At 40.0% G+C, this 13,546-nt stretch overlaps 1 protein-coding gene across 3 annotated transcripts; it reads right to left on the reverse strand.

The window, feature by feature from the left end:
* Nucleotides 1–514: 514 nt before the first annotated feature.
* LOC115015696 (death-associated protein kinase 2) lies at nucleotides 515–12,877 on the reverse strand. Of its 3 annotated transcripts, XM_029443219.1 has the most exons (13): nucleotides 12,629–12,877; nucleotides 7,636–7,777; nucleotides 7,247–7,468; nucleotides 6,263–6,401; nucleotides 6,048–6,177; nucleotides 4,842–4,890; nucleotides 4,522–4,548; nucleotides 4,089–4,241; nucleotides 3,371–3,416; nucleotides 3,162–3,251; nucleotides 2,630–2,716; nucleotides 1,806–1,923; nucleotides 515–1,168 (listed from the first exon to the last, which is right to left on the reverse strand). In XM_029443219.1, the coding sequence occupies exons 2-13, from the start codon at nucleotides 7,695–7,697 to the stop codon at nucleotides 1,158–1,160; spliced, it is 1,134 nt and encodes a 377-aa protein (XP_029299079.1). In that variant the 5' UTR covers nucleotides 7,698–7,777; nucleotides 12,629–12,877; the 3' UTR covers nucleotides 515–1,157. The 3 variants fall into 3 exon arrangements, with proteins under 3 accessions (XP_029299079.1, XP_029299080.1, XP_029299081.1); XM_029443220.1 differs by lacking the exon at nucleotides 1,806–1,923 and having other exon boundaries at nucleotides 12,629–12,874; XM_029443221.1 differs by lacking the exons at nucleotides 515–1,168; nucleotides 1,806–1,923 and adding an exon at nucleotides 1,983–2,034 and having other exon boundaries at nucleotides 12,629–12,875.
* Nucleotides 12,878–13,546: the final 669 nt, after the last annotated feature.

Raw genomic sequence — 13,546 nt, forward strand, 5'->3', positions numbered from 1 at the left:
ACATACTCAGGATATCTTTGTTATCTGGCTTCACTAACCCTAACAATCGCAACCCCGCTAAACGGTCCTACGACGGTGGTTATTAACTCGGTAAATCAACCCAGGGTTGATGACCAATCACCAACAGGAACACGGGTACGGTCAGCAGAGAAGTATATTTTACAAATGAAGAATAAACAAATACGAAGAACACATAATCCAGACTAAAGCAACACACTTGCAGCTGCCAAATAAAGGAAAGAGCCGAAAAAACCCTAAAAACCCTAACACCTGACTGTAAATGTGTCATTTAAATGGTTTATAATAACAGGCACAAGACTATAATTTGTGTATTATTATGGAAAAGAACATGACACTTTATTCATCCCCTTGAGGACATGTATGATGATAGAGAGAGAGAGAGATATATATAAAAAAAATATATATATATATTAAAAAAAAAATATATATATATATTTTTTTTTTTTTCCTTTTCTAATGAAGGTTTTAATTACTCTTTTTTTTTTTTTTTTTTCAATCGTTGATGTTTTCACTTTTATGTTTTCTTTTACTGTGCAATATCTGTTTAAAAACAAAAACCAGGGGAAATGTATTTTAATTTTTTTTCAATAAAAATGACTGTCGTAGGACTGAAAACCCAGCCGGGTGAACCCTGAAGCTACCTCGCTAACCCCAAATCCTTCGCAGTACAGACCATTTTACTGTCTAACCTGACGTTTGTCACATCTTCTGTCACAGTTGTGCTTTTAGCTAAACTTTAGTGAAACAGTTTTGTAATATATTTTTACTGCTCCTGATGTTGCTTCCATCACATATCACAGGACATTTCAAACAAGAACAAACCTTGTATTTGCATTTGGCTGATGAGAAAAACATTCATGTAAAAGTCATGGAAGACATGGACATAAAAGAATTGTTGTATAAGCTACACCAAGCATCATTACAGCATGAACGCTCGGTGACAACGAGCTGAAAGCAGCTCAGCTGGACTGTCCACTGAAGGTCTGTCATGAACAGATCCTCTTCAGTGCTTGTGAGAGTCTGTAACACTTTACAATATGCATCAGTCCCCTTCTTCTGCTCAGCTCTATGAACTGCTGCTGAGTCTTCGACGCAGCAGAGAGGCAGGCTTGCTTTCTGCGTCCTCAGCGTCGCTTTCACATTGTCTCTGGAGGAAAAGGATGAGCTGCATTTAAATCTGAAGCACACTTTTGGATGACAGAAACATTTGTTGTAAAGGTTACAGTGTGGATTTGAATAAGACCATCTAAACTTAACTACTCATTCATGTTAACAGGACTCCAACTTTTAAAGTAAACCTTTTAAAAGAGGCTTCTGGTTTTGCTTAGCTGTCACACAGTTTCTGTCTCTTTTCAGCCCTGTTTGTGTTAAATTCATTATTTGACACAAAATAAACAATCAAATATACATGGTATATATACATACAGTATATACTTTATATATGGTATTAAAAATGGAAAATAAAATAGTATTTAGTAGCATTATATCACATGCGAAGAATGAAGTAATAGGTGATCTATGTTTTAAAATCAAATCAAATCAAAATTTTTATGTATTTATATAGCCCAATATCACTCATTTTAGTTTACACTTAGTCAGAACTGGAGTTTAGCAACCAGGCCTGAACCTGACCGGCCCGGGACGTTTCTGTTGAAGTATTATAAATTATTTTCAAAAGGCAAATTCACTGTGTTATCTCTCTGCAGAGACACACTGAACAGGGCTGTGTGAGGAGTGGAAGGTGCCAGAGTTTAGCAGAGTGCCTCTAGAAGGCTGAGACGTACTGGGTCTTTTTCTTGGTTCTTCTGTGGCTGACCAGAGGAGAATGGCGCTAACACCACTCATGGTACATTCAAAACATTCCTCCACAACCTCTCCTCTCAGACAGCATGCTGATGGTACCTGTACAAAGTTAACTGTCGTCTGTTGTCAGTTTATTAGCCACCTCCCTCTGGCCTCTCATGTTCATCAGCTGACCAGTTTGAAGAAGAAAATCTACGCCTCGATTAGGGTCTCAGATTTGGCAGTACCAGACACAAGAGATGTAATTAAGTTGCAGGCCTGTCACTCATTCACTGATGGTAACTGTGTGTGTGCCTGTGTGCGGGTGTGTCTGTGTGCGGGTGTGTCTGTGTGCGGGTGTGTCTGTGTGCGCGTGCGGGTGCGTGCGGGTGTGTCTGTGTGCGTGCGGGTGTGTCTGTATGCGTGCGGGTGTGTGTGTCTGTGTGCGGGTGTGTCTGTGTGTGTGCGGGTGTGTCTGTGTGCGTACGGGTGTGTCTGTCTGTGTGCGGGTGTGTCTGTCTGTGTGCGGGTGTGTCTGTCTGTGTGCGGGTGTGTCTGTGTGCGGGTGTGTCTGTGTGCGGGTGTGTCTGTGTGCGGGTGTGTCTGTGTGCGGGTGTGTCGGTGTGTCTGTGTGCGGGTGTGTCTGTGTGCGGGTGTGTCTGTGTGCGGGTGTGTCTGTGTGCGGGTGTGTCTGTGTGCTTGTTAGCAGATTGTGACACAAAGGGTGTGAGCAAGGAGCCCTTATTTTCTTTTGACCGCTATCTTTTTTCCAGTTTTAACACAATATTGCATCATACCTTGTAAGGTAAAGGTCTACAGGTCTCACCTGTAGAGGATCTGGATCTGAGCTGCCCTTACACAGCAGCTTCAACCGGACCAGTCGGTTACACATCCACACCATGTTATAGGACATCTAGGACAGGGGGCAGCGGGGTGAAAAAACAATGTTTTACAGTGTTTAGCCAACAGTACAACCACAATACTTACAAGCAAAAGTCCTTCTTTATCCACCAGAAAATAAAGTTCTTACAGTCCTTAAATCTGGACTGGGTTTGGATATGTGCTCGTCTGCTGCTGTCTCCATGTATGAACAGTGACTCTTTCAGAACAGCTCACCAGTGTCAGAAAGCCCACAGTTTACAGCTCAATGCTGGTGTTGTTTCAGAAGATTTAGATATGAATGATGTATCCAGGCTGTTACAGCTGACGTGCACCTTGTATGGAGCCTCTGACTGAATGTTGTAAAGCGCTTTGAGTGATCGTAAAGATTGGAAAAGCACTATATAAAAGCAGTCCATTTACTATTTTACTATTATACTATACTTACATGTTAGTTTGGCATACATATCCAGACTCACCTTCCATTTCCTTCTAGCGTTGAACTTCTTAAAGTTCTTCATATTGATTGACGATCGATTCCTTTTGGCCACCTGTTTGCGTGTGATGGGCTGAAACAGACAACAGCATGTGGAGTCATTAAAAGCAACACTCAACATTCAGCAGCATGATGCAGTAAACCACTGAAGCAGCTGTGTGGGCCTTAAACTAGTAGAAGACTTGTAGTAACCTTAATCCATGGATGGAGCAGACACTCCTCTGCTGTCATTCTATCACTGCAAAACACACAAGTCATGCCAAACAGACAGGGAAGCAGTATTAAGTAACAAGAAGTCATCTTTACTTATAAAAACATGTTGCCACTCTTCTGCAAACAGAAAATCACAAAACACAAGGATAGGATTCAATTAATTGATATGTAATTGGTCAATAAAGACTGCAATTAATACAATATTTTACAAATTAATAATAAATACATAATTTAAGAAGTTATCAATAAACCAAGCTAAACGTTGGTTAAGCGCCCCTTTGGGAGCCCAGTATCCATGTTAAATAATGATTTGCCTTTAAGTTGTTGTTCATAGATCACTTTTCTTTGACTGATTCATTGATGAATTACTATAATTATTTTTAGATTATTTTACAATTATTTGTGTTGCCCATTTGAATGTCATTCAAAGAAACATTATACATATTTGTGGATTAATAAATTAATTTGTAAAGTAATCCTGTTGTTATAGTGCAGCTAGATTACTTTATAGAAACTGATTATTATTATTATTATTATATTGGTAATCATCACACTTGGTTTAGGTTTTACCCACCTAGCCGGTGCGTTAAAGTGATGCCATGGGCTGGTTATTCCAACAACGTTGCTTTAAGCTATAATAGAGGAATACATCTGATGTTAAATGACCCATGATAAATACTGTACCTATACTACATACTTGAGATTTTTCACCAAGAGTTTCTGGATGAAGTCTTTGGCCATGGAGCTGGTCATGCTGAAATACTGTGCAGCAAACTCGTAGTTCATGACACTGATGTTTCTCAGAGTCTCTGCATCAGTCTCACCTTGGAATGGTGACAACCCGCTCAATCTGAGGACAGAGTGCAGGAGTGAGACTACAACATGTCCACATCTCTACCCATCAACACACATGACGTGTTATGTCATTCCACCCGTTATAAGAGCTCAAGGTATATAATACACATGATGGTAAAAGATCTACCAACCACTAAATGTGGTCTACAGACCGTTGTGGCTGAATTCACATAGCATTAAATAGTCAGACAGCAGATGCTTCCATATGAGCCATCAGTGTGTAACAACAAATGTAATGCCTACAAGCACCAAACACACAAACATTTACAACTTACAGTATGTAGGTAATTACTCCGATGCTCCTGCAGGAGAAAGAAATACAAGATGCAGGCAGTCATGAGGCTTAAACGTTAAACTGAAGACAAATGTCTGTCTGGACATTCCCTCAGTCTCTCAGTGTGATCAAAATGTAAACAGACAGACTGCTGACACTCAGGCCCCAACATGTCTAACAGAAGAATTGACTCTCCCTTATATAGAGGAAGAGCAGTGATGAGATACGGAATATAGTGCAGAAAATGTCTGTGTGTGTGCAATCATGACAACAATTTCTGTTGGAGATGTGAAAATGTGCCATCCGCGGCACAATGCTCACCACATATCTCCTGCTGTGCTCAGAGGTTCACTGTTCATCACCTCAGGGGCTGAGAGAGAGAGACAGAGAGAGAGACACTATTATCCCTGTTACATTCATGCTAATAAATCATATTGAATTGAATTAAACTGTCAGAGCAAGACAGTCAGTCAGTCAGACAGACCGACAGACAGACGTGAAAGGACGGCAACAAATGACCTGCACAGCCTCCGAAGGGACACAGCTGAGGCAGTGAGGAAGATGGAGGAGCAGGCCAGTAAAGAATTCCCTGACACCCACATTGTGGTCTCCACCCTGCTGCCTAGGACAGACACCTCTCCTCATGTCATCCATGACATTAGTATGGAGAACAAAAGAGGAGGCACCTGGGACCTCCACACAGAGAAAGGGTGGAGATATAGACCCTCAAAGACATGGCCCTGGGATGAAGTCCTTCCAACCCCTCCTCTACTAGAAGTTTTATAGACCATCCCAGACCCCTTCCTCCCATCACCAGCCCAGGATCATATTAGTGAAAATAGTACATGCCTCCATGGATTTCAAAGATATTACCAGAACCATAGTGTCAAGATGACGTGCTCACTCACTGTCCTCCAGGATATAATGAAGTCATGGTGCCCTCTATAAAATAAAATAAACATACCCAAGGGCAGAACATCGGGGGATCTTGGTGTGGTATAAAGGAGATCTTTTCTATCAGATCTCAGCAGTACAACACACATCACACATTTGGGGAATGGACCACCAGGAATTGAACCTGTTGTTATCGACTCACAGGGCAACCACCATGTGTGTTGTTAACCCTAACCCTAACCCTAACCCTTTTCTGTGTATTATGTTTAAATCTATATTTTATAGTGTGGTTTTCTGTGAAGCACCTTGTATCTCTTGTTTGAAAGGCACTAAAGAAATAAAGTTTATTATTATCATCATCATCATCATCAACAACACAGTCTGGTTAAGGACGACCCGATCACTAACATTATTAATTTATTTAACTGTACAGGGAAAGTGAGCGCAAATGACTTTACAACACATTGAGGATTTCCTCATATTAAGCTCACAAACAAATGTTGCAGCGGCCCATGTTGGAATTATTTCAGATTTATTTTTGTGTCAAAAAGAAAGACAAATACACCAAATGGTGCAGTAAATAAAAGGTTGGTGCATGTAAAAGATGCAAGATGAAGGACGAGTCATTCTCACCGATGTACTGCGGGGTGCCACTTGTGCTTCTGTACTCCTCCCCCTGATGAAAACGGTGGGCGAGGCCAAAGTCGATGAGTTTGATGTTGGGGTGTGGTGCCGCTTTGTCTGACAACATGATGTTTTCTGGCTGAATACAGAGAATAATGTTAAGTTCACAGCTGTGTTTCCAAACATCATCAGCAGAGAAGTCATTGGCATCAGTTTACTGGTACCTTGAGGTCAAAGTGGGCGATGTTTTTGCTGTGCAAGAATCCCAGCCCCTCCAGGATCTGCTTCATGAACTCAATAGCCTCACTCTCCAGCAGGTTCTCCTTCTCAGCAATGAAGTCAAACAGCTCCCCTCCACTAACACTGAAATGTCAAACAGAAGTGTTCCTCTTATTTTTGTCCACCCGCTGTGCAGGACAGGGACAAAGTACTTCACAGAGAACCGTACCTCTTCTGTAAACTTAGTTGTGTGTATTGCTTTTGTGTATTTTTGTACATTATTGTATAATGTTTAGAAGTATTCACAATTGTGGGAATGGTTTGAATATATAGTAAACAATCATTTCCATCTAGACCCTAAGGGCCTGGACACGTGGCACGTTTTTTGCGCTCTCAAATCCATTGTTGTCAATGTAGAGGCACGGAAGGTGCCGCCGTTATGGTACACAATCGTTGCGACGTTCCTGTTTTTTCGGGGGCACCAAATTGCAACTTTTTTAAATGCAGAAAGCGCACAGTCATGTGACACGACTTAAGCAGTCAAGCTCTACAGGACTTGCTTCTACCTTTCGGTCCAAAGACGTCACAACATCCGGTTGAAAGGTCAGCCAAATAGAAAAATCGAACAGTACAGCTACAGCGAAAGATTCACGGTACTGTAACTCCATTTATTTATTTATTTTTTACTTTGTTTAGTTTAGTCAGTGATGCTTACTGCTAAATTACAGCAACGTCATCATCAGTCTACGCAGCATGCAGGTTGTAGTTAGCTTAGTATTGGCAGGAGCGACAGGAGAGTGACCTCTGAAGCACCTTGGAAAAAGAATGTAAGTGGCGCTGCTAGTGTTTCCTACTGATAAGATAAGACTGGAGGGAAAACCAAATTCAGAATGGTGGTCAAATGGACTGGTTAGACTGGCTGGCAGTACACACACACACACACACACACACACACACACACACACACACACACACACACACACACTCACAGCTCCAGAATGAGCACCACCTCAGCTCGGCTCTCAAAAACGTCTTTGAGAGTAACAATGTTTGGATGTTGAACAGCTTGGAGGATCTCCACCTCCTGCTCCAAACTGCTCCTGTCCAGGCCCAGACGGCTGCACGTGTTCTTACGAATCTTCAGGAACTTGCCTGCCCAACAAGTCCCAGTGGCCCGCTCACGAACCTGTCGGACCTGAGCAAAATGCCCACTGGATGGGGCAAGGACATAATTCACAGTAAACAGAGTTAGAGATAAAGAATCTTTGTTTTTTTACTTGAGTCAAAGATGCACCATCTCCGACAGACATGTTGAGAAACAGAAGAAACACATCTGTAAAGGACTGCATTGTTTTTATACAGCTTGATTTATCCATACCTTCCCAGAACTTCGCCAATCTCATAGAAGTCTTCCACATTTTCAGGCTTGAAGACTGCCATGTTGCTTCACTTCAGTCCCCTGGTCCTTTGTTAGTCCGCTGCTGTTTAACAGCCAACTTCAAGTCATGGTCCTCCAAACTCTACATAACACCAAAGATGGAACTGAGTATGAGTAACAGTAACATGTCAGAAGTAACATATTACTACACATTATGGTTTTTAGGGACTTTCAATACCTCCAAAAGCAAAAAATAATACCATTACTGCGAGTCTGCGGCAAAAGAAAATACTGAATAAGTGAAATATTTAGTGCACAAAAGGTAAAATAACTGGCTTTTAAAACTGACGTGGTAGATTCAGTCCAATGGAACACAATGTGCCCTGCATGTATCATCCAGTTCACTGTAAAGACTTTAAATGTAGATTTAGAGTCGATTTTAGCATTAGGATATAGGGAAAAACTTACCGTAGAATTAATGTAATCTTACTGCTGCAGAAGTAATGTAAGGGGGACATCGCTTCAGAGCACTTAACAGAAAAGAAGATAATACTACTAATAGCATTCTTTCTTTGGTGCACACTGTGTACAGGTGAAGACTAAAGTTTACAATTTCATTACAGGGAAAAGATGCCACCCACTAATCTCCCCAGAGATTAATCCTTAGCTCAGCGGTATTTTACAATAATGGGTGTCCAAGTCACGTTTTTCATTAAACATGTTTACAGATTTTGAGTGACAGCTGAGTATAGAGTTACTGAGTTTCCTGAGCAGTGACTGGGGACAAAAGTACAACATGAAGTCTGAATAAGTATAGTTTTATATATATATATATATATATATATATATATATATATATATATATATATATATATATATATATATATATATATATATATATATATATATATATATATATATATATATATATATATATACTGGTTTATGAGTAAATATAAAAACAAAGTTGCATCGACATACAGTTGATAAAGTAGAACTCTTTGCTCATGGATCACTCCAACACCTTGATTTTGCCGCTTGAAATAATTCTGTCTTTATAATATTTGAATGTATTTCTACCTTTTCTTCTGTACATTCGTTACCAAGACTACCGAGATAACAATTCATACAAGCCTTTCTGAGAAACAAGCTCCCTAGATGACATTAGATCTCATGTCGGTGTAGCACTTCCTCATTTCAGGTTCTACTGTTTGGCTGTGAACCTGAGGAGTTTTAATATTGGCTGCAATAATACAAGACCATAAATGAAGCCCTAATTTAACTAAAGATGGAGGCCTTCCCACCCCCCACAATCAATAGCTCTTTATCAACTATTTTACACATTTGCATTATTGCAAAAATGTTTTATTCCACTCATCCCCTTTTAGAAATATGCAAATAGTTGTTTCGTCCTTGCATGTTATCCCAATTTCCGTCCCTCCCTGATGACGCATCCCTAAATGACTTTATCACACCACTCAACCAGCATGACATCAGCTGTGTGTAACCAACTTCTCCCATTGCGTCCGACTTCCACATATGATACAATAAGAAAGGACCCAGTATAAAGATGTGCTTTTTGTACTGGCTTGAACATGTTGCAGACTTCGTTTTGTATCGTTACAGGTGGCATTTGTCAATAAAGGTTCTCCCTCTTTCAAGAGCAGACTGATGTCGCATCTGTCCACCCTCCCGTTTTTCCCGGGATTATCCCATATTTTTACTTCCATCCCGTTTTTCTCCTGTTTGCATATTTTCCCGTAATTATCCTGTATTTTTAACCTTTCAAATATAAATTTAAAAAGGCCTAATTAAAAAAAGTGTAAAGTGGCCTCCGGTACAGCAGGTGGCAGTATTATGTTTAACTTTAGCTGAAAAACGTTATCCGCCAGTAAACACACAGAAGAAGAAAACAGGAACAATACCACAGAAGAAGAAGACGAGAACATATGATGAGAGTCACAGTGAACGGGAGATAGATGGAGACGCAGTTGTACCTGCCAAACAAGTTAAGACTTTATGGAAGTACCTGAACAAATGGGAGGAGACCTTCCCTTATTTAATAAAAGCAGAGTCGGGCAAACTCGTGCTTTTTGTAAAGTGTGCCATTCAGATGTTAGCATCACACACGGCGGAATAAGAGATGTTCGCCAGCATGAACAATCGTCCAAGCACAAGCACGAGGCACAAACACACACACTGTCAATGACTTCATGTGTGATAAGGCAAAAAGACTTCCCTTATTTTGTAATTCCAATGTTGACAGGTATGCTGATGCCCCACTGCCTGCGTATTCCTCTGTAATTATTGTTGGTCTAGTATTGGGTATGCACGGCAGAATCACTGTACAATCCAACTCTGCTAACAGGTTATCTTTTCTGTAAGAGCAGCTACTGCAAAGGGAGCCACCATCATCTTCAAACAAGGAAAAGGCATCCTACAACACAGAGAAGGAAAACAATTCCACATTCATGACTCAAGACTGATCATACTACTTGCACAAATTAAACTCTTTCTCTAACAGACTGATTCAGCTCCGCTGGCACAAGGACCCATACAGGAAATCTTTCCCGCCAAAAGCTTTTTCCAATAACCCTGTACAATTTGCACATCTTTAAACTCAAACTCTACCTCATTGTATTTAAATTTCAATTAAAAACCTGTAAGTACTTTGCACACGTGTCTAATGCAGGGGTTCCTAAACTTTCTGTGGCCAAGGCACACCAAAGACCAAGCCAAAACCTCAAGGCACACCTGTGTTCATATCTGGGCAAAATCCCTCTGTAACACAGAGTATCACTGTCATCACTCTGGGAACATTTATTTATCTAGTCCTTGTAAGAAGCTGTTCTCCTTCACACGAGCAGAGAGCCTTTGATGTGTCACACTAATATTTCCCACCATGTGCAAATGGCTAAAACTGGGTTTTTAATGATTGTTTTATTTATGTTTAGGCCAAAGCATATAAGACCTATTGTTTCTATATTGTGAAATAAGTGTGTAGGACAAAGTACCGATAAAGTACAGTGTTTCCCTGCACAGTACAATACAGTACATCCATCCATTCATCCGTACATCCATCATCCATCCACCCCTCCATCCATTCATCCGTACATCCATCGTCCTGAGAGCACAAAAGAAGTGGGGGGTAAATGGGTGTATGCGATTAGGAACAATGTTGATGGATCTGACTAATACAAGGCACAATATGTAGTCAAATAATACAGTCAAACGATGGGTGTGGACTAAGAAGAGACATTTCCCCTGAGTGTTGATTTAAAAAGCAGCACAGGGATTGATTTTAAAATCAAATTGCCTACCTACACGCACCAATAGATGTGAGATTTACATGGAACAACCAGAAGGTTTTGAGTTTAAATCTAGCACAAATGAGAATCGGGGCAGACATTGGAATAAAACACTGCACGAGTATCTGAGTGAAAACTATGGTGTGCAAAATCCCTCTAATCATTGTGTTTACACAAGGGAAACAGAAGATGAGAAAGTGGTCATGGGTAATATGGGTTTGGAAATGTCACGGAAGAGATATATGGAGAATATGGAGAAAATAGTTTGACACACAAGAATGTAAACCTAGAGCGACACCTTGTGAACAAAAACTGAACTTCACCGAAGATGCAGAAATTATGAGTGAGTCAAAGTATTTTACTGAGCCAACAGAAGAGCAATGGACTACTGTTATTGTTATGCAATGAATATATTATGAAATATCCATAAAACATGTCACTTAACATTAGTCAGGGGTCGTCAGTTTTCTCAATGATAGAACCTTTTCTATCCCTTAAGGAAAAAGAATGGGAACGTCTGCTTTGGGAGATCCACAGAAATCTAATGAATTGCTGTCACACAGACACTAGCCACTAACAGCCGGAGCTCCCAAAGTGAAAGTGAGACCATTTCAGTCTTTGATGGCTGCGGACTCCTCAAAAAAGGCTCACTGTGATTGGCCGTCAGCCTAAATTTGACTGTTGAACCAGAAGGGACTCAAATCTGCCAATTATCTGGCAAAGAATACCATATGCCTCGGAGAAATAACACAGATATATTTCAGTGCGACTGTAAAATGTGATGTTTGACTAATCGTTTCACTGTTGATGGCTTTAGAAAGTTAAAAGCTTTATGACTTTCCTAGATTTCAGCGACACACAATATGTTATTAGACTGACGAGAGAATTATCCCAGATCTTTTGAACACAACTTCCTCTTATATTTCTTAAGGTCATATTTGTAAGAGTTTGGAAAACATGCAGTGGGTTGTTTTTAAAACAGTAAAACATGCATATCTTCTAGAAACACACCACCTGCCATCCCAACCTTTTATAACTACACCACAGAGGTGGACCTGATACCTGGGCAGTTATTCTCAAGGATTTAAAGTCGATTTTAGCATGAGGATATAGGGAAAAACTCACCCTAGAATAATGCAATCTCACTGCTAATAGTAATAACCCGTACATTTTATTTTAAATATATATATATTTTTGTGTTCTCTATGAATGTATGGCTTTTTTCTTGTTTCAAGATAACTTTAAAATTAAAAAAATAATATAGGGAAGGAAAGGGAAGAGTGGTCACCACCATGATAAAACATACGTGTTTAATAAGTTGTTTTTTTGATGGTCTTATGAATGTTGCAGACATAAATACGCCTTAGTGTTAGTGATACTTATTATTAATAATAATAATAATAATAATAATAATAATAATAATAATAATAATAATAATAATAATCTCAATGTTTAAATGTGCGTTAGACTCATTATCTGGTTACCAGCAGCCTGCAACATCAGATACTGCAGTTTTTGTGCAAAACTTTATTTCCTTACACAGCTTAAAAGGGAAAACTGCTATGTTCCTGTATTTCGGACAGTACGCTCTAATACGGAAAATCAAATGAGAAACATTGTTTGCACACAGCCATCGAGATAAATTCAATAAGTAGGCCTAAGTCTTTAAAACAGAACGTACGCACCCAGTGAGACGGCTTGGCTTTGCAGGTCGGGTTCCCATGAACTGTCGTCTCTCTGCTGTAATATCCTGCAGCGAGTGGGAGCTGCGCTGCCTGTGCACGCGGCCCTGAAGCTCGCGGACGGTTGGGGAATGCGGAAAACAAACAGTCGCATCTACAGGTTGATGTCGGTGGATGTCATGTCCGACTCACCCTGGGGTTTAAGCGTCAATACGGCACCGCCTACCGGTGAGACATTCAAGAACAAGACTTTTTCATGTGTACTTCCTTTTTCACAAGGATGAAACCAAACTGATACGTTTTTATAAAATAATGCTGCAGTCAGCCTTCAAAATAAAAGTGCTATCGTTTTGTGTATTTCAATAGCACGACAAAACATACAGACGCTGCATTTGTATTAGTTATACAAAAGCCTATAACACAAACATTTGATGGTGCAATATAACCTACAATGTATGTATTGTATAATATTGAGGCATTTAAGGAGTTTTAGCTTCATTATTACAAGAAATACATTCATATCCAACCCAAATCTAATTCTCAGGACACATCGAAAGGTTAGTAAAAACTCAGATTTGATGATAGAATATTGTTCTTAAAACATATCTCTTTCTTTTTAGCTTTAGGTGATCTACAGTAGCCTACAGCTGCTACACTAACAACATGGCAGCCGATGAATACTCTACAACAGGACAACCTGGGGTCTTTTACAATAGAAGGTAGGATGAGGAGGTGAGGAAACTGATACCAGGTTGTAGAAAGATGTACACCTGTGAATCCAACACACACACACACACACACACCCCTCTGGTTCAATCAGTCAACATGCATCTTGGTTATGCTGGTATAAACATTGTATCTTGACCCATTTCTAAATCTCTTGATCACCCTGAATAAAGCATTGCTTACAGATTCTGCACA

This window comes from Cottoperca gobio, chromosome 11, assembly GCF_900634415.1.
Source record: "Cottoperca gobio chromosome 11, fCotGob3.1, whole genome shotgun sequence".
NCBI lineage: Eukaryota > Metazoa > Chordata > Actinopteri > Perciformes > Bovichtidae > Cottoperca > Cottoperca gobio.

Coding starts and splice junctions, on each gene's coding strand:
- LOC115015696 (XM_029443219.1), bottom strand. CDS start 7,697: ATGGCAGTCTTCAAGCCTGAAAATGTGGAAGACTTCTATGAGATTGGC. Junction 6,178..6,262: donor TCGCCCACTTTGACCTCAAG/GTACCAGTAAAC, acceptor CTCTGTATTCAG/CCAGAAAACATCATGTTGTC. Junction 4,891..6,047: donor TGGCACCCCGCAGTACATCG/GTGAGAATGACT, acceptor TCTCTCTCTCAG/CCCCTGAGGTGATGAACAGT.